Source organism: Mustela nivalis, assembly GCF_964662115.1.
Source record: "Mustela nivalis genome assembly, chromosome: 2".
In the NCBI taxonomy this organism is placed as follows: Eukaryota; Metazoa; Chordata; class Mammalia; order Carnivora; family Mustelidae; genus Mustela; species Mustela nivalis.
Genome location: NC_139021.1, coordinates 177,444,163 through 177,463,522, shown reverse-complemented (window position 1 = coordinate 177,463,522; position 19,360 = coordinate 177,444,163). Strand labels below are relative to the sequence as shown.

The 19,360-nt window shown below is 48.9% G+C and overlaps 1 protein-coding gene across 3 annotated transcripts in view; it reads left to right on the top strand.

Annotated features, from left to right (window-relative positions):
- FGFR2 (fibroblast growth factor receptor 2) overlaps window positions 1-19,360 on the top strand; it is a 102,362-nt gene that overhangs the window by 51,272 nt on the left and 31,730 nt on the right. For 2 of the 3 annotated variants that reach the window (XM_082722680.1, XM_082722679.1), the window contains 3 exons: window positions 13,866-14,056; window positions 16,741-16,885; window positions 18,991-19,187. In XM_082722680.1, coding sequence (XP_082578806.1) covers window positions 13,866-14,056; window positions 16,741-16,885; window positions 18,991-19,187 — 533 coding nt within the window. Of the gene's footprint in view, window positions 1-13,865; window positions 14,057-15,364; window positions 15,513-16,740; window positions 16,886-18,990; window positions 19,188-19,360 lie in introns of all 3 variants that reach the window. The other variant, XM_082722678.1, reaches the window with a different exon arrangement.

Here is a 19,360-nt window from a genome sequence, read left to right as displayed (position 1 = left end):
TTTTCAAAAGCATGGGGTAGTATTTATTTCTGAGCATGTGTTAAAATGCAGTGAAAAAAGTATTTGTGATGCTTTATCTTTGTTATAACAACGCCAAATTTGGTAGCTTTTACATAATGTAGATCCCATGGACATTCCTAAAAGACTGAGTTTCTTTGCTCACAAGGATATCGGGGAAAGTTTCTTAGTGGGAATCACTACGCACAGATATTTTACAGATCAAACCGAAAGAAGTAACACAAACATGAGAAGAGAATGGTGAACATTTATTTTGGCATTGATGGGCCATAAATAGGTTGATTAAGCACACAACATGGGTTTACATTGGGCCTCACATCACCTGAATTTGACATGAGAGCGTTTCTATTTAAGGAAAGAAAGATTTGGGGCTAGAAATTCTTCAATACTTAATTTTGAAACAAAGTAATTGATTGTGTGAATAAGATAATCATGTAGCTGTCCCCAGGGATTCTGGCTTTGCATGGGTCCCCGATGGCTTGCTGGGATTGGCTGGGGATCCATCCAGGAATCGAGTCAGCTGGGCCACCTCAGCTCCTAGCAGATTTTGGGTTGAGTTGTTATGTAAAACATTCAAAGCCCCTCACCCCACCTCTCCTTTGAGCTTTCTGGCAGCTCATCTCTGTGAAGCCCTCTGCCGTCTCTCTTACAGTGTAGGGCTGGATTTGAATTGGGCTGCTGAATAATGGAATTGTGCTGTCTAATGTTAATCCCCTGGCAATCAGTCTTGTTGAAAAGAGCGTATGATTCAGTGGTGTAATGTAGAGGGAGCATAGAGCGTATGGAGTAATGCAGAGAAAGGCCTGATTATGTCACAAATTTGGGAGATTGCCCAGCCAGACGTGGGCCAATAATGACACAATGCTGGTTGGGAATATCCATTAAAGCTCAACCCCTAATAATTTTCCAAGCCTTGAACCTTCTTTATAAATAGAAGCCAAAAGTCAGTGGAGTATAAGACATTTTCAGGAAAGATGGAGGTGTGAAATACTGTCATCTTTGCTCAAAACCCCGGTAATTGCTTTGAGAAGCACTAATAAAATAAGAATTGAGTCGGCTCGAGAGTCTCATGCAGACTTACGGGGTTGGCAGGCGGGCGTTCTGAACATCTCAGCAAGTGGCAGCAGTGGATTCAGGCTTGAACACCGATTTTCTGGTGGCCCACAGTCCGAGCGTAATACACCGCCCCGTGATAACAGGCTTCCCAGCTACGACTGCATCTCCCAGAACATCGGAGACTTCCCCCGTGAAAGTGAAGTCCTGTCCTTGCTCAAGTTCCTCGAGAGTTTATTTTTGTTGCTATGATACATAGGTTTGGGGTTCAGATACTGCGAAGCATCAAAATGGGCAAGATCTTTTTATTGAAATTCTTCCTTGGGAAGGCATTCCCATAAGCACTTTAATGTAAAAGCCGTGTAATTTAAGTGACATTCTTGTGTTCTGGAATTAAACAGCCAGCCATTGTTGTGTGCGAGGGAAATGCTCTGGTGTACGGCAGCCCTTTTAGGAGCCTCGCTTGATCCTCATTAAAATTGACACCATTACTTTTCAGCCATTTACTGGCGAGGGAAAATTAGCGCGAAGCTCCACGTCCCAGTAATTGTGACTCTCCTAAACCAGGCTCCCCTCAGAGGGCTGGCTTTGGGAGGTGGCGAGTCTTGGCCCTTGTTCATCGGTGAAATGAGGCCAAAGCCCTGGGTTCTGATGGTTCTGCCGCCAAGAAGCCACAACCTGGGACACATCCCGTGACCTTGGGTTTCCCGAGCGAATGGCGACAAGTCCCTTCGCCTTTCCTGAGCCCTTCTGGCCTCACCGGGGGAGTTGGAATGTTGGTATTTAGCTCATTGCTATGATGGTGGGGTCTGTCTCCTAAGGGCTGCTGTGACAAGTGAGGGCAAACTGGGATGGGCTAAGACAACGGAGGTTGATTCTGTCTCCGTTCTAGAAGCCAGATGTTTGAAGTCAGGGTGTCAGCGGGGTTGGTTCCTTCTGCAGACTCTGACGGGGCGTCTGGTTCACGCTTTTCTCCCCAGCTGCTGCTGGCCGTCCTCGGCTTGTGGACATGTCACTTCCGTCTCAGCCTCTGACATCCCACGGCTTTCCTCTCTGCGTCTCAGATCTCCTCTGTGTGTCTCCTACAGGGACATGTGTCCACTGGATGGAGGGTGTGCCCTCCATCCAGGATGGTCTCATCTCAAGATCCTTAATTAGAAAGACCTCGTTTCCAAATAGAGTCACATGCGCAGGTTCCAGGGGTGAGAACATGGACTTACCTTTTTTTGGTGGTGGTGGGGGGCTACAGTTCAACCCACTACAGTTGTTATGAGGAATCTGTTTGGGTTAACAGATTAAAAAAAAACAAAAACAAAAACCCAAAACACCAAATTGGCATCAGGTGGCCAGCAATAAATGCTGGTTTTCTTTTCTTTTCTTTTTTTTTTTTTAAAGATTTTATTTATTTATTTGACAGACAAAGATCACAAGTAGGCAGAGAGGCAGGCAGAGAGAGAGGAGGAAGCAGGCTCCCCGCTGAGCGAAGAGCCTGATATGGGGCTCGATCCCAGGACCCTGAGATCATGACCTGAGCCGAAGGCAGAGGCTTTAACCCACTGAGCCACCCAGGCGCCCCAAATGCTGGTTTTCTCCCTTCAAACCTGGACTCTCTGGAGAGTTAGAAGGCATTTTATTTGTTTTTATAGATATTTTTAAAAGATTATATTTAGTTGAGAGAGAGAGGGAGGACATGAGAGAGAATAGAGGGAGAGGGAGAAGCAGATTGAGTGGGGAGCCTGATGCCGGGTTCGATCCCAGGTCCCCAGGGTCATTACCTGACCCAAAGGCAAATGCTTGACCGACTGAGCTACCCAGGTGCCCCTAGAAGGCATTTTTAATAGCTTTTATTAGACTCCATCAGAAGTTTTATTAAGTAAACTGAATGCCATAATGGGACCAATGGAAGGGGCCAGGGCTGCCGTTCACGTCCTGTTGGGTTTGCCCCTTCGGTTAATCCAGTTGTCAGGGCCGTCCCAGGACCGACCCAGTCACAGAAGAGGATCGTGGCGTGTTTGCGAGCCTCGGGTTCCTGAGGCTGGCCTCCACCCTCACCCCTCACACACTGATAGTTGAGGAACATCAGGTTTGGGTGTTGGGGGCTGGTAAGGGATTTATTTGCCAAGGACTTAAAAAACCTCCAGAGCCCGGGGCTCCATCTGGATGTTCTGGAAACCACGATTAATGCTCTGTCCAGCACTGCACGTGTAGGTCTCGGTTTTAGGTGTCCCGTGGTGTGGAGCAGCAGGGACCGCTGCAAAACTCTGAAAACCCCCACCCTGTGTTCCAAACAACAAAGTGAGCGAGAGAAAGGGAGAGAAAGAGAGAGAGAGAGAAAGTGTTTAATGGACCAGTTTGTCCTCCTCACTCACAGAGACCCTTTGGCTTTGATTTATGAGCTTTTTCTCCCTTTGGGTGTCCCAATTCGGGAATCCCAGAGACCATGATATAAGGTTTGAGCTTTTCACCTGGTGGTGGGTATTTGCAGGGCAGGGTGCAGGGGAGGTTGGAAGGGGTGCCTCTGAATTTACTGGGCCGGCCATGCCTTGTCCTTTATCGATCTGACTTTCTAGAGATTTGTCTTCCCCCAGGACAAGAGGTGTAGGTGCCAGACGGGGTCTCAGTGGTTGGGAGCCAGTCAGCGGGCACATATGCCTCTGGCTGGGTGGGGGTCGCTCAGGCTCCTCACCAGCCCTGACTTGCTCAGCGGCAGAGCGCAGGGGTGCTGTCGACGAGTCCTTGACATAAATCTCCTCTAAGTGGGCTCCGGACATGATGGGACGGAGCCTGAAAGCACGAAGGAATCTGTCCTGGCGCTCACCCCCCCTCCGGTGTGTGTTCAGGAGGAACGAAGCGTCTTTTATTCCAGCACTGACGGACCCATAAGCCTGGCTGCGGGGTTGACACCTGGCACCCATCCCCAGTGGGAGAAGGAGAAATTGCGTAAATTGTTTACTGCTTGGGGTAGCCTCTGTCCCGGGAAGATAAAGCCTCCAGTGTGGTTCCTGAGCAGAAGGGGGACTTGGAAAAAAGTACTATTTAGGTAAATGAAGAAATGGTGGCCTCATTAATTAACTGGTTGGTTTCTTACTGAAACTGTCAAAAATTGGGATCGTTCCTGATCGTTCTCCTCAGGGAAGAGCCCTCTCTGTCCTTGTGTCTATCCTCCTGGGGCTTCTAGACAAATCTTTTGTTTCTCTGCCTGGTGAGGGGTGGCTGTTGCAGTAGGTAACGTTGAACTACAGGAAACCGTGCGTCCACAGATTTTAACGCCCTGAACGCTGGACTCTCCCGTGCAGCAGTGGCTGTGCTGTGCATTTCCCTGGCCTCCACCAGCCTCAGCCTCACAGAGCCCCTGGCAGGTCTAAACTGGAGTCATCTTGACCTAGAGGCTTCCTGGCCAGGCCTCCTCTGATTTTCCATCTTCATCTTCTTGCTGCCAGCTAATTCTTTCCTTTTCTTGGTCTGGGTTTAAGACTCGGTGTGTTTCCCCTGATGTGGGTCCCACGTGCCAGCTCTGCGGTGGTAAAATCCCGCCCGGGGGAGATAGGAAGTCCCTTGTTGACAGCGGGTTGGGGTGCCACGCTCGGTCATAGATCACAGCCAGTGCCTTCGTAAGTAGGCTTGTGTAGTTACCGTAGGATCCTGGAGCGTGGGCAGGGTGGAGTAGGACGCGAAGTCCTGCTGCTGCTCTCTGCTGTGGCTCCTGGAGCCATTTCCCCATTTTCTTCCCAACCGATCTACTGTGTCCGCCCTCATGGGACTCCACGCCTTCTGGAAGCGACTCTGGAGGTTCGTGTGGGAATTACGTGGTGGAGGGGTTCACGTTCCATTTCCAGCTTGGGCAGTGCTGTGGCCTTGGAAGGCGCGGAACCTCTGAGCCTCAAGTCCCTCGTCTGTAAAGCGGGGGGCAGTGACCTTGTCCCGTTGTCCGGATGCAGGGAGAGGTGAGGTGGTGGGAGTCGGTGCTTCTAAATAATAGCACCATGTGCTTGAGGCTTAGTTACTCAAATGAGGTGGTCCCCAGCTCTTCTTGGATGGCCAGGCTGATCCACGTGCACTCGGCACAACCCTGGGTAAAGGAGTGGCCTGTCCTCTTTCCTCCAGGACAGAGATTTCAAAACTTCCCTTTGAGCTACTGTTTAAATGAGCTTTGGGTTATTGCAGAGCAGATTTTTATACCTGTTTCACAACAGGGATTCCAGGGGGTGAAAGCCAGTCAGTAGGTAGCCCCAGCACCCCAAAGGTACTGACCCAAAAATAGGTGCTCTCCTGCAGGACCAGGACCAGCCAGAAGACCCTCCTTCAGGTCCGTGGGCAGGTGGTCTCTCGTGTGCTGGCTCCTGAGGCTGGAGCAGGCACAGGCCAGTGTGGATGGGGCACGTTAGGACTTCGCAGCGTCAGCGTTCTTGCCGTGTTCTCTGCAAGCCATCAGTTGCCCTCTGCCTCACAGCTGAGGAAGGAAGCCTTATTGATTGCTTTCCATTCTGGCAGGGGTCCTGGCCGAGGTGGCTGGGGAGAAAGCTAGGCTAATACCTGATCTCTTGTCTCATCTTTGGCATTGAGTCTATGGTGTGGGCAAAGAGGATGTAGAAGTGTCAAAGATGAGTTACGGTCTTACGGCTTTTTGTACGAAGACGGTCTCTTCCCCACACGTGGTGGTGGGATAGGTCGGGGCAGGGGGTAGGGAGAAAGCTGCTGCTGTCCGAGCGCGGGCGAGTGGTCTTGGCATGAGGATCTAAGTGCACTGCTGGCAATTGCAGTGCCCAGGAATGGGCTAGAACTTCATAACGGCTCCGTCAGTGCTTGCTGAACTGGAAAAATAGAGGAAAAGCAGTTTAATGCATGACTTTCTTTTCTTTTTTAAAGATTTTATTTATTTATTTGAGAGAGCAAGAGAGAGAGAGAGAGAGAGAGAGAGTGCACATGAGCAGGGGGAGGGGGAGGGGCAGAGGGAGAGGGAGAAGCAGACTCCACACCGAGCAGGGAACCCGACATGGGGCTTGGTCCCAGGACCACGGAATCATGGCCTGAACCAAAGGCAAGCGCTTCACCGACTGAGCCACCCAGGCATCCCTGACCTGGGACTTTATATTTGGAGTTTGTGGTTCTTAACATGGCAAATTCTGAAGCGACTGCTTTTCAGAGTTGCCCAATGTCAGTCCCCTTTATAACCAGAAGATCTTGGTTGGGAAGTATTAGGTCAGCTGTTATTAAAACATCAATACAGAAATGCTGTGAGCTTTCTTCCCGTTTCAAATGATACCTTCACCAGAGCCTTTATGCCTTTGTGGGTGATGCCGCCCTTAGAATGGGGGTAGCACCCAGTTGACTGAGAGATCCTGTCGGACTTCTCACATCACAGCACAGAAGACCCCAAAGCTGCCACAGTGAGATGATGATAGATAGGGATGGAGATTTCTGGATCTTGATAGAACGACTTTTTCTTTCTTTCTCCCAGAGCCTCCCCCTCAGAGGGTTCTCTCACCCGAGGATTCCTCTGGGAATTCTTTCCATCACAAAGGAGTGTACAAAGTAACAGATCTGACTATGTGCCGGACCTGTTTCCCGTCACGTCAGCTGGAAAGTGGTATTTCGCAAGACAGGTGTTGGATATTATTCTAGAAGGATCATTTGGCTGTGGCGCTTTCTTTGACAAAGAAAGTTCCTTTTATTTATTTGAAAGAGTGAGAGAGAGTAAGAGAGAGAAAGAGAGCATGAGCAGGGGGAGTGAGAGAAGCAGACTCTCTTGCTGAGCAAGGTGCCCAACACGGGGCTTGACCCCAGGACCCTGGGATCATAACCCGAGCCAAAGGCAGACACGTAACTGACTGAGCCACCCAGGCACCCCAAGAAAGTCCTCATTTTATTGGGTTCAGTGTGCACTCAGGACTGGGGCTGATGTCCTTTGCATTTCGCATTTGGCCAATAGAAACAAAACCACTCTGGGTGTGAAACCATCAGTGAATGTTCGGGGGTGTTGCGGGGGGAGGGTGGCGCTGGTCTGCAGGCTGGCTTGAGGCTTCCCAGCCGGCTCAGACAGTGAGAAATGGGGCCTCTTGTGAGCTGGGTGACTCTCGGGACTCTTCTCTGTAGGCGACGCTGACAGCAAGGGGTATCGAGAAGCAGTTCTGTGTTCAGTTCTGAGTTTGCCTCTAAGAAAACATATGAGGTTTTATCATTTAACTTCTCGTGTTGTTTGCACCAAAGGGAGGCATTTCTTGTTTGCTCAGATGGGCTGAAAGCTTTTCCTTCTGCTTGAATCACCCCAGGAGCAAAATACAGCATCGAAGATTTTTGGCGTGGTCGATTTTTCTAGACTTCCTCTAGGGCGAAGGCCTTTCCATGGTGGAAGTTGATTAACCTGTGAACATTATTTTCGTAGACCTCTTCCCACATCGGTACGTGTTGTCTATTTCCTTCTTATTCGTGACCCCTATGCTCTTCCGGATCTCAGATAGCTTATTTAATCATTTCCCTCTGGGTGGGTGTTTAGGCAGTTTCAAAAGAGGCAAGCTTTGTGCACACTGTAGTTGGCTGCTTGGGCGACTCTTTTTCTGGGCTGGATTTCTAGAGCAGGACTCACTGATGTCAGTGAAACATCTCCAACCTAAAGAGCTCCGTTTTGAGTACTGCCGTCTCTGGGGACTCCCCAGTGATGTGATTTTTAGCTTCTCTGCAGGTCATTTGAGAGAAGTCATTCTGATCTGGAGTTCAGCAGGAAGGTATGTTTCATTCCGGGACTTTGGAAAAACATCTCCAGCATGTTCTTCCCATGGAGGGAACCCAGCTATGCAGACACCAGCTGATAATCTTACATTCCTGAGAGATGTCACACCCCCTGTGGCAAGTAGCGGGGTGCTGAGGCTCTGGGACGTGGCTCCCAGCGTGACCGCTCTCAGCTGTGTTTACCCCAGCACCACTGGAGCGAGCGCGTGGAGACTGACGTATGAGTTTTACATCAGCGTGAAAACCAAGCACAAGACAGGGAGGGCCCCTGTGCGGAGTCTTTGTGTCAGAACAGAGAAAAGCTCTCAGTAAACTGGGCAAGGTAAATACACTTAACTAATTGAGAAGGCAGGTTTTCCGTGACCCTAGAAATAGATCTTGTTCGCTCTGAGATAGAGTCACCTTTGCCATGTCTCCTTTAAAAAAAAAAAAAATGGCGGCAAAGCATATATAACAGAATGTCCCATTTTGGTCAATTTCGAATGTGCAGTTTAATGGCATGAAATAGACATTTACACGGTTCTGCAACGATCACCACCATCTATGCCCAGAACTTTGTTTCCTCCCGAAGCCACGTCTCTCTTTAACCAGAGGATAGGCCTTTTTGACCCTCTCTTGGACGTAACTTCGTGGTCACCTAAGAGTCTTCAGTTCTGGTTTAACTTTTAAAGGCACAGAGCTCAGGTTATCGTAAACATTTGGGGGTGTGAATAACACACAGCTCTGCTCTGGTAATTTGCCCAAGAAGACCTAAATTGACACCCAGCTGGTAGAAGCCACTCAGCCCCCAGCCACATAATACAGTCAATGACATTAATTAGGGAAGGCACTTTGCCTCCACCTGCTTTGGTCTTCCCAGGCCGCCTGACCACGGCCAGCACTTCGCCCCGTTCTCCACCTCATCGAGCAAGCACAAAGGAATTAGTGGTGTTTTGCTTCTAGCATTTCACATGGTGCAGCCTCCCTAAGTCACTGAGGGTCTTTGACGCTGGAGGGAAGACACTGTGGCTCTCCCCAGACAGGCCTGGTCTGCAGACATTTTTGCTCTCTCTGTAGGAAAATTGTGTATGTTTTAGAGGAAGCTGGACCCCCACCCTGCCCAGTTCTGCAAGGCTTTCAGGATCGGATGTTTGGGCAGGGGGACAATGAGGCTCAGCTTAGCTCGGGACAGAGAGGCAGAGCAACACACCAGTGACCTTCTACAAAAAGGCATTTTTCCTTTTTTTTAAGTTATCCCAGGTGCTCAGTACCCCAGGACACTCCGTCTGTTCTAGAGATGACAAGTCGGAATGCCCGGTCCTGGTACTCAGACTCTTAATAAAAGAGATCAGTCCTACAGACCCTTTTTAGTTCTGACCTTCTTTTGTGCCCATCCCTAGAGGCTGGAGAAAACGTAGGGAAAACAAAACTCAGAGCCCAACTCGATCTCTCTCGTGTGTGTGGAGTGTGTCAGGTAGAGGCTTGACAAGGCAATGAACTCGTTCTACTAATTGTAATTAGCGCGAGGTCTCCGGCAGGTTATTGGGCTCCTCGGACTTCAGAGGGCTTTGATCGCCTCTTGCTAACTGGGTTAGTGCGTTTTTTTATGCAGCAAAAGCAACTACTACCTGCTCTTTAGAAAATCATTCGAGGTTGGGCTTTAGAGAAAGAATTCTCCATTGTTTTCACTTGTCCTCCAAATCGCGTAGAACGTTCTTTCCCTATTCAGCACCTTGGAGTTGCTAAGAAACTACCATTTTAGAGGAAGGGTAATTAAATTTTGATTTCAATTTAAGGGCAGCGCAGGCAAGGTTCTCTATGCTCCTTACGTGAATGGGTGCCCCAGAGCAGGAGACCTGCTGTTTCCAGATCAATACTGGCCACTTGGCGTGATTCGAGTCTCTGGGTGTTTTGCTGCCCAGAGAACAGATTTGAAATGGTTCTTTGTGACAAGCGCTGCTGAACTTTTGGGGGAGAAATACTCAGGAGACTAGTGTGTGCTGGGAAACCTGCAACTCTGGGCTTGATTAATTTATAGGTGTAATTTAAGAACCTGGTCTCCTTCTGATCCCCGGGATGCGTGTTTACTGAGCCTGTAGGCATGAGGCCTGTCTGCTCTGTGGACATTTTTTATGGCCTTTGCTATGTCAGAGCTGAAGTTGTAGATCTCTTATGAGCCAAGCATATTATTATGTCCAGAGGAGGACTGGCATGTTATAAAGTTTCAGTGGTCAATTAACAAAGATTTATTCTTTGTCACTCAGGTATTTTCTCTTTCTCAATAATTACCTCTTGGAATGAAGCAGGCTGTTTTCCGCCTGCTTTTTCTGGTTGTGGCCCCCAGTGTCAGAGCAGGACCCGAGAGGGTCAGTCTCGAAATTCAGACTCGGAGCAGCTGGGCCTTCCACTTGGGGAGCATGGACTGGCTTGGAGCTCCTGACCAAAGGGAGTGAGAGCGAGTGAACCCACGGGGGAGAGAACGTATTTTTTAAAGCACTTCAGTCTGTGTTTACTACGCATCGGTTTGGCGGAGCCTCATTCCAGCCGGGCAGCCAACTGGCCCACCGGCAGCAGCCGCACACCCTGGGCTTCGTTCCCTCCTGTCTCAAGCTGGAATTCGCACAGGGGCCCGAGAGCCGCTCCTTTAAAGGTGCGCGACCGGGTTCGGGTCCGTACCCTGTCCGCGTGCCACCCGCTGCACTCAGGATGTATCTTTTAAAAATCCCAGGAAGGACGCAGGGGTTGAGCTGCTTGTCAGCCTTTCTGTTTTTCCTTCTATTTATGTCACTGCCCCTGGAAAGAGAAAAGTCTGTTTTCTGTAAGATCTGAGAGTTAAACACGCAGTAAGAGAACCTTGCCTAAAACCGTCAAACCTTCCTGGTAGAGGCTGTCATTTTTTATCACATAGAGAGATGGACCAGCTCTGAGTGTTAGTGTGTAACCCAGAGAGAATTCATTGACTTCGTCTTTTCGTAGGAGTCTGTTGCCCCAGGCGTTGGAAACCTGAGGGGTTTGCTGTGCCCGGGGCCTTGTGAGGTTCTGGGGAGAGCATGTTAGCCTTTGTGGGGGGATGGTTTTTGTGCCCACCATCACTGCCCTGTTCCGGGGCGCTGGCCATGGAAGTCCCCTCTCTGCAGGAGCTACTGCCCGCACCCTGCTCTCCCCCCCACCCCCCGCCGTGTTTCAGAAGCCGGAACTTCTGTCATCCCCTTGCTGCTGATCACTGCTCTTTCGGGTCTAACAGACACCAGAAAAGAGTGATCGCTGAAGGTTTTGAGAAGAGGCACAGCCCTCTGCAGATCCTGGCATCCTGGGACCTCTTCCAAGATGTTTGGGGCCTGGTCTCAGACTTGTTTAAGGGCAGAGAATAAGGTTGCAAAGGAAATCAAAGCCTGATGTGGAGAAACGAAACATGAGGCCTACTGACTTTTTAAAAACATTTTAAATAACATTCTCTAAGGTTTCATTTTATACCGAAGGCAGCTGTAATAAGTTTTGGAAGACGGTGTAAGGTTTCGATTACAGAGCGATCCCGACTTGCAGTTTCTGTACCAAAAGTGAGAAAGGGCGGAGGGACGCCGGGCTGCTTGAGAAGTTATTTTGTATAAGGTGAGAAAATGTGAAAGGATACATTCAGGACTGCAAGCGGCAACTTTGGGTGCCTTGTAATTTGCAAACGCAATAACATTAAACCATTGCAAGGACCCCCCCGCCCCCCCCGGGTGGAAATAGTCCGGATAGCAATGGAATAACTTAATAAGTGGAACGCGGCAGCGCGCTGACCACAAGTGAACAAGGCTGCGGCTCTGCGTGGGCCCTGCCAGTGCTGTCCCAGGGACTGCATTCCCTGCTGAAGGCTGGCGCAGGCCAGAGATGCCGGCCTTATGAAAGCACTCATTGTTCCCAGGACATCGTTATTTGGTATTACAAGCACAGTGTTTGCTTGTGAAACGATTTATTGGAAACAAGTATGTTTAAGAAGGAGAACTTGGTTTGAAATTCAGTTGATCTGGCTTATGACATTTAAGGTTTTATAGGGCCTTTGTTTCTAAGAATAAATATTTAGGTCCATTGTAAATATTTATCTCGAAACACACAAACACGGGCACACAAAACTGGAAAACTGAGCCAGGGAACGAAAGGGTACCCAAAATGCACTTCTCTGCGGGAAAGGGCAAACTACCTCAATATGAGGTATGTGTGAAGGAGGGGGTTTTGTGAGCTTGGCTGGCAGTGTCTAGCCCAGAGGACAGATTCCCCTCTCACGAGGCGTCATGGGAGGAGGCCTGGTGAGGACAGAGTGTGTGTGTGTGTGTATACACTTGACTCTGTTCTCCTCTTGTGGCTGGGGCTCGCTGGGATTAAACCAACCTTGCCCCTGCTGGCTCCAAGCCGGGTGCCACATGACCGGGAGGCTTGCCGTGGCCCATTGCAGAGATGGCATGTCCGCCAAAGGGTGAGGCTTCCGGTCATGTTTCTGGTCATCCATGGTCGTGAAAATATCATAGCTTTGAGATTTTCTGCCCACAAAAGTAGGCTTTCTGGGTTCTTTGTTCAGCCTCCAGGGTAATGTCCCGCAAATGAATGACTTTTTTGGAGGCTCTGAAATCCTTATCTTTTTAATCTGAAAGTGTAGATGTCTCTGAAGTGATGGGAGATACTGGAATGAAATGTGCTAAGAGTAACCCACTGGCATTTCTTTCTTTTCTTTTCCTTTTTTAAAAAAGTTTTTAAAGACCAACAGGCTTGTGCAGTAAAATCAATTTACATGTGGTTTGGTTTGTGTCCAACAAATTCCACCAAATACTATTTTAAGGCCCCAATATAGAAGGGTTTCAATATCTATCATTGTAATTTGCTGTTTCCAGTCCAGCACACGGGGACACTCAGGTACAGGGTGGAGGCATCTTTGGTGTGTTGGGTTGGCTGGGATATCTTCCTTCCCGCGGCCATTTCTTAAGCCGGGGGTGAAAGGCAGAGGCCTCTGCAGTGCAGGGAGACAGATAGGCTGGCTTGCAGGTAAGGTAAGATAGGCTTACGTGCAGGTAAGGTGGGGTGGGACGATGTGTGTGTGGACGGCTGGATGGGCGATTGGGTATGTGTTGCCCTTGACCAAACTGCCTTGTAGGGAGCTGGCCATCGGCTTGTGATTCTAGAGCTTTTGTGGACGGGATCACGCAGTGGGCTGCTCGGTTACCAGTTTTTTAAGGACACTTGTGTGCAGTTTCTCATGGACCTTGAACTACAGGATTTCTCTAGAGATCCCCTTGAAACTGGCGAAGGACTTTTGCAGAACTTTTTGCTTCGGCAAGGCATGTGAGGGTGGGAAGTGATGGCTACCATGCCCTCTGTGGGGCTTCCTTAAACGTGGCCTAGAACGTCACCAGGATTGGGGGACTGGGGTCTGTCTGTGTTTCTTTTGGTGCCACATCTGAATGAGGAACGTCTCCTTGTGCACCTAGCATTGAGCAGACGGTAACACTCAGTATATATCAAGAAAATGAAGGGGTGAATGGGGACTAAAAGCGGTGAAGTCCACAGTCAAGAGATGAAACCCATTGTTCATCCAGTCTGTTTATCACCTTGAATTCGTGCTTTTTGTTTCTCTTTCCAAACAAGAAATGGAGGTCTTCTCAGAGCACCTTAGTGATGTTTTGGGAGACACTGAGTCCAGGAGCCATTTTGGTGTTCTAGGTGACCTTGGGCTTGTCCCTTGCCCGTGACCTTAATCTTATGGTCAAAGTGAGTCTCCGCTATTATCCCAAGGGGGACAAGTGAAAAGGCCCCCGTCCCCCTGCTGTTTTTTCCCATTGTCAAAGTAAAACCTTTCCCCTTGTTTGGTGAGCGGCCACAGACAACCCATACCTTGACATATCAGAAGATCTTCTGTGTGTTTTCTAAGTAAGTATTCTTTTTACAAGGGTCGCGCTCTAGCAGTCTCCTTTGAAGTCGGTTTTGTTATACATTGGGCCGCGGTGATATTTCAAAGGAGTCAGCCAGCAGACTTGAGGCCTCTTAGGCTTGTGTTCACGAACACCTACCTTCTGGACAACACAACTTATTTATTCGTCTCCCTCCCCGCTCCCCAGAGCGATCGCCACACCGGCCCATCCTCCAAGCTGGACTGCCGGCCAATGCCTCCACCGTGGTGGGAGGTGACGTCGAGTTCGTCTGCAAAGTGTACAGCGACGCGCAGCCCCACATTCAGTGGATCAAACACGTAGAAAAGAACGGCAGCAAATACGGGCCCGACGGGCTGCCTTACCTCAAGGTGCTGAAGGTGAGGACTTTCTGGATCTCAAGGGACCCGCGGGGGTCTCCGTCGTGGACGTCGGGGGCAGTTTCCTGTTGGATCTGGGAGAGGACCAGTCTCCCATTTGACCAGCCAGGGGAGAGTGTGTTAGGGGATTAGCAGATTATTAGACTTGCTAGTAAAATTGCAGAAGGGAACTGGGGGCAGGGTGGGGTGGGGAGGAAGGGCTATTCGAGTGGGAGCTGGAATAATTCAGCTATTTATCAGCCCCGAGATCTCCGACGGGGCATTGAGGCTTAGCTGCATGTCCATAAAAGTGGGGGTCGCAATGCCGCTGCCTCTCGCAGAGTCCACGGGATGGTGTGCGTTGAGAGAGCTCTGTAAACTCGAGGCGAGGTACCAGCACTTACCATGATGCTGATGTCTCCGTCTCTTAATATGACATGAGGATCGAATTGACATAGCCATCTGTCCAAAGCAATTCACGTTTTATTTTCAGAAGAGGGCTTTTAGCCTTGGAAGCTCGTTCACCTGCGGCTTAGACAATAAACTTTATTTTTATTTTTTTAAAGATTTTATTTATTTACTTGACAGACAGAGATCACAAGTAGGCAGAGAGGCAGGCAGAGAGAGAGAGAGGGAGAAGCAGGCTTCCTGCTGAGCAGAGAGCCCGATGTGGGGCTCGATCCCAGGACCCTGGAATCATGACCTGAGCCGAAGGTAGAGGCTTTAACCCACTGAGCCACCCAGTTGCCCCGACAGTCAACTTTAGAAAATGGTTTTGCACCAGTGAAATGTTGAACAAGGAAACTTGCTCCTTGCCTTTCGCATTTGGCTCCTTGAAAGTCCCCAGTGAAGCCAGCATCAGCCTCTTTAATGTTTAGGTCTGTCTTGTTCTCCAGGACAGTGATGGCAGGCGGCAGCTAAGTCTACAGCCTTTTCTTAGCCACCACCTACCATGTCTCCTGCATGTAGGTGCTCAAAGAGATCGTCCTTAGAAAAGGACAGTCTTCCCGTAGAACCATAGGTAGCCCCACTCAGAACTCTCAACCGGTGAGCTACTCTCCCCAGCTGAGAATCCCAGTGATCAAAAGAGCTGGAAGAAGCTGAGCAGCCCGGGGAGCCGCGGGTCGGTTCTGCTTGGTCTTGATCACACGTCCCTCCCTCCCTCTCCACGGTCGAAGCCCGCGACTCAGCTCGTTAAGGCAGCCGCTTAGACCTCATGGAAATTGTTTTTTGTGCGAGTTGTTTTGGTGGTGTATTGGTGGTGGGACCCTAGACAGCACAAAGTCCTTCCTGGTTGGCCGTTATATTGTTCTCCTGTGTCTGTTCCAGCACTCGGGGATTAATAGTTCCAATGCAGAAGTGCTGGCTCTGTTCAATGTGACGGAGGCGGATGCTGGGGAGTATATATGTAAGGTCTCCAATTATATAGGGCAGGCCAACCAGTCCGCCTGGCTCACTGTCCTGCCAAAACAGCAAGGTAACAATGTTTTGTGTTTTTTTTGTTTTTTTGTTTTTTGTTTTTAAAAGAAGTCTGGATGTAGAAGCTGAAAAGACTTGGTGCTTTGGGAAACTGCAGGCAGCTTCTAGGATGACTCTGTGGCCTTGGTATATTCATAATCATCTTTCTTCGGTGATGCAGCTGGCAGGATGCCAGCAGCCATGGAAAAATGCCCACGATGCTCAAAGTGCTTGCTCTCCTCTCTTCTAAAGATCACCCTCCACCCCCTCCCCCAACCCAGATTTGAAGTCGTTCCTTCTGGCTTGTCTTGTCCGGGCTGCACATTCCCCATCATGACTGTCCACCGTCAGCATTTTAAACACACGCAGGCATGCCTGTTGAATTTGGGACATTGGCGTATCAGCAGAATTCCTACCTCCTTCTGCCCCAAATGGGTAGAGAAGTGTTGGCACGCAATAATTTTTCCAACAGAATATCACTCCCTTGGTTACCCGTAATGGGTGCTTAGGAGACCCTGTCCTTGACCTTGCTGTCCCAATTGGGAGCATAATCCACCTCATGGGTGTGGACGCTGTTGAAGGCAGCCGCTGCCCTTCTCGGTTTGTCACAACTCACACTCAAATGTCTATATTGAAGGAAAAAAAAACCCTGCAGTGTCTTTGCTACCAAGATTGTACTTTCTTCTGGGTTTTTTTTTTTTTTTTTTTTACCCAATGTGAGTCAAAGTGGTGACACGTGAAAATCAGACACAATAGCCCACCCTGGTTGGTGCCCCCAGGGCTGGAAGGACGTGCCAGGTGTCCACTTGGGCGCATCTCCAGGGTTTTGCTCCCTAATGCAATAAATTTAAGACCGCACCATCTCTTCCTCAAGGTGGGAGTCTGCAGCCAACAGGACCAGAACCCAGCTGGGACTTTTGGGGTGTTCATGCTTTTGGAAAACCATCCCTCAATCCAAAGCAACACAAAGGCCAAGAGAAGGGATCTCTGTGGGTTGATTTTTCCATGCGTCTGATTGCATGCATGTCTAGGTGGTGAAGCCGGTGTGGTGACGGGCCCGTGGCGGCGAGCTGCTCAGTGTCGCTCAGTGTCTCTCGGTTGTGGGCTTTGTGGATGGGCTGCGATCGGAATCTTCTGCCGGCCAGCACCTGCCGGAGCCCCCTGGTGCAATGCCTCACGGTTCCACGGCCCCCTCCACGGCCATCCCTGTGTTGTCTACCCTTTTCTCTTGCCTCCCTGTTTTCTAGGCCGCCGGTGTTAATACCACGGACAAAGAGATTGAGGTTCTCTATATCCGGAATGTAACTTTTGAGGATGCTGGGGAGTATACGTGCTTGGCGGGTAATTCTATTGGGATATCCTTTCACTCTGCATGGTTGACCGTTCTGCCAGGTACATACTGCTCTTTCTCTCCATGGTTTTTTCCCTTTTCTGGGTTGATTGCTATAAAATTAACACAGCTTCTGTTCTCAGAAACAGCCTCTTTAATGCCGGCATAAAGATTTTGCAAAATGTTGAAAATTATCCCCCGGGGATAAGAATGTTGCCTTTGGAAATTCACTTACAATGAGATCCCACACTCTCATTTATGATCAAGTGAAATTTCATCCTTAAAACCCAAAGGGATCTTAACATTTTCAGTGAGTCAATGTATAAATTCACCCATCCGCAGTTCTCTGAAAGAAGACATGGCAATTACTTTGTAAAATTCAAAGTAATTTTTTCTCATTTCAAATTCCATTTCACTAAAATCCCATATGTACTTTGATCACGTGGTTCCACTCTCTCTTTTCAATGGTACGTGACTAGAGGGATTTACGTTGGGGTGCCTGGGGAGAAGCACCCTGGCATGTAGGACGTACAGAAGCAGTGTGTTACCTACCTTGGGAATCGGTGGCTTGCTGCATGTTGCAATGAAATGGACCCTCCGTTTGCTTTTCCTGCAAAGCATGCTCGCGCCGACGTGGGCTTGATGTGATTTCCGCCCTTCAGAGAAATCAACATCAGCGAAGCCCTGTTGCTACATGCTGCTGTGGTCTGGGTCTTCGACCAGCATCTCTGTCCTAGTTGAACCTCTCCTGATAACCACGGTCTACTTTGATGCATCTGTCTCTGTCATTTCCTTTGTGAAGCTGCCTAGACTGGTTTGCTAGCTCATGATGTTCCACTCCAGTTCCTAATGCCTTATTTCTAGAGTAAAGTGCCTACCTGCATGCTTGTTTTTATATCTAGTAAAAAGAAATTGATCATTTCATTTTGTGCTGTGCTGCTGGGAGTTTTGACTATCTTGCAAGTATTTTTTTCTGATTAAAATGGATAAGCTTTAAGTAATACCATTGCATCCATTTTGCCTTTTGTTTTGAGTCTGCTCTGTGAATATTTGCTTTGAAACAATGAGATGCCTTTTACTTTGAGCTTGCTTTTACTTGTAGTACTGCATTCTACAGGGGCCTAATTGGCCCTTCTTAACGATTTGCCTGACAGTACTAGCACATTAACTAAGGATGCAGTCCGAGAAAAATACCGTTTGGAAATACACTGCTTGTAGCTCCATGACCACTGAGGACGGAGGAGGGAGCAGATAGTATTTTAAGTCGATCTAAGAACGTGTTACCTTAAGTAATTCCATGGATATGCACACGTCATACCGTTTCCCGTTTCTATTTTTTCTTTTAGAGAAAAGTTGTAGTGACCTCAATATAACCAGAAAACACAAATCTTAAATGGTAATTGAAATTGATTAAGGGATATTAGAAACATTCCATGGTATGGATGGAATGATTCTGTATCAAAGGCGATTCGGTCTTTAAATTCAGTGCTTTCCTTTGTTCAGTTAAATAATATGCTGGACTGTGGTAAGAAATTGGAAACCTTTCTGGACTAGCTTACTAGATGAATATTTATTTCATTTCATATGGAAGTGTGTTCATCGGGGGGAAGTCACCCCGTCCCATCTTCCTTTGGAAGGACTTACCCAAATAAGAGGGACGTTCCATCTGGTCACATGCGAAAGTGGGCGTTGTTTATATTTAGGAATTTTTAATTTGGTTTGCATCAGAGATCCCCTCGGAAGACAGCTTTTTTCTTTTTCTTTCTTTCTTTCTTTATTTCTTTTTTTTTTTTTTTAACAAGTGTGGATAGCTGTCCTATTCTGTCCACATGTGTGACAGAATGTGGCCCCGTAGCCTGCCCTTCGTGGCTTGGAGCCAGCCAGTCTGTGACAATCACTGGATTGTAGAGGCCCGTTGCGGCTAGAGATAGTGGCTGCTCGGGCCCTGGTGGTCCATTGGGCAGCCCTTGGTCACTCACCCTCATTTGGGAGCGGTGCAGGGCAGGCCCATGCCCGTGCCATTCTGCAGCACGGAGGCAATGGGAAGCCTGTCGTTGGGAATGGTCATCACCATGTGTTTCGTTTAGCTGTCCGGGATGCGTCATCAACCCCGTGTCCTAACTCTGTGGCCTGCTTATCTGTTCCTCCCCTGTGGTGTCCACTCCAGCTCCTGTAAGAGAGAAGGAGATCACGGCTTCCCCAGACTACCTGGAGATAGCCATTTACTGCATAGGGGTCTTCCTAATTGCCTGTATGGTGGTGACGGTCATCTTGTGCCGAATGAAGACCACGACCAAGAAGCCAGACTTCGGCAGCCAGCCAGCTGTGCACAAGCTGACGAAGCGGATTCCCCTGCGGAGACAGGTAACAGAAAGTAGATAAAGAGTTTAAAGAAATTTACTCCTCCCTGCATGCCCCAGCCAGCGCCCTGCTCTCTTTCTGGGCTACGATATCATCTACTTCTGCGAGCTTCAGTGCACCACATACCTCTCAGTGGCTCTCCAGTTAGTGTTTGGGGCTCAGAGAGTCAAATTCTG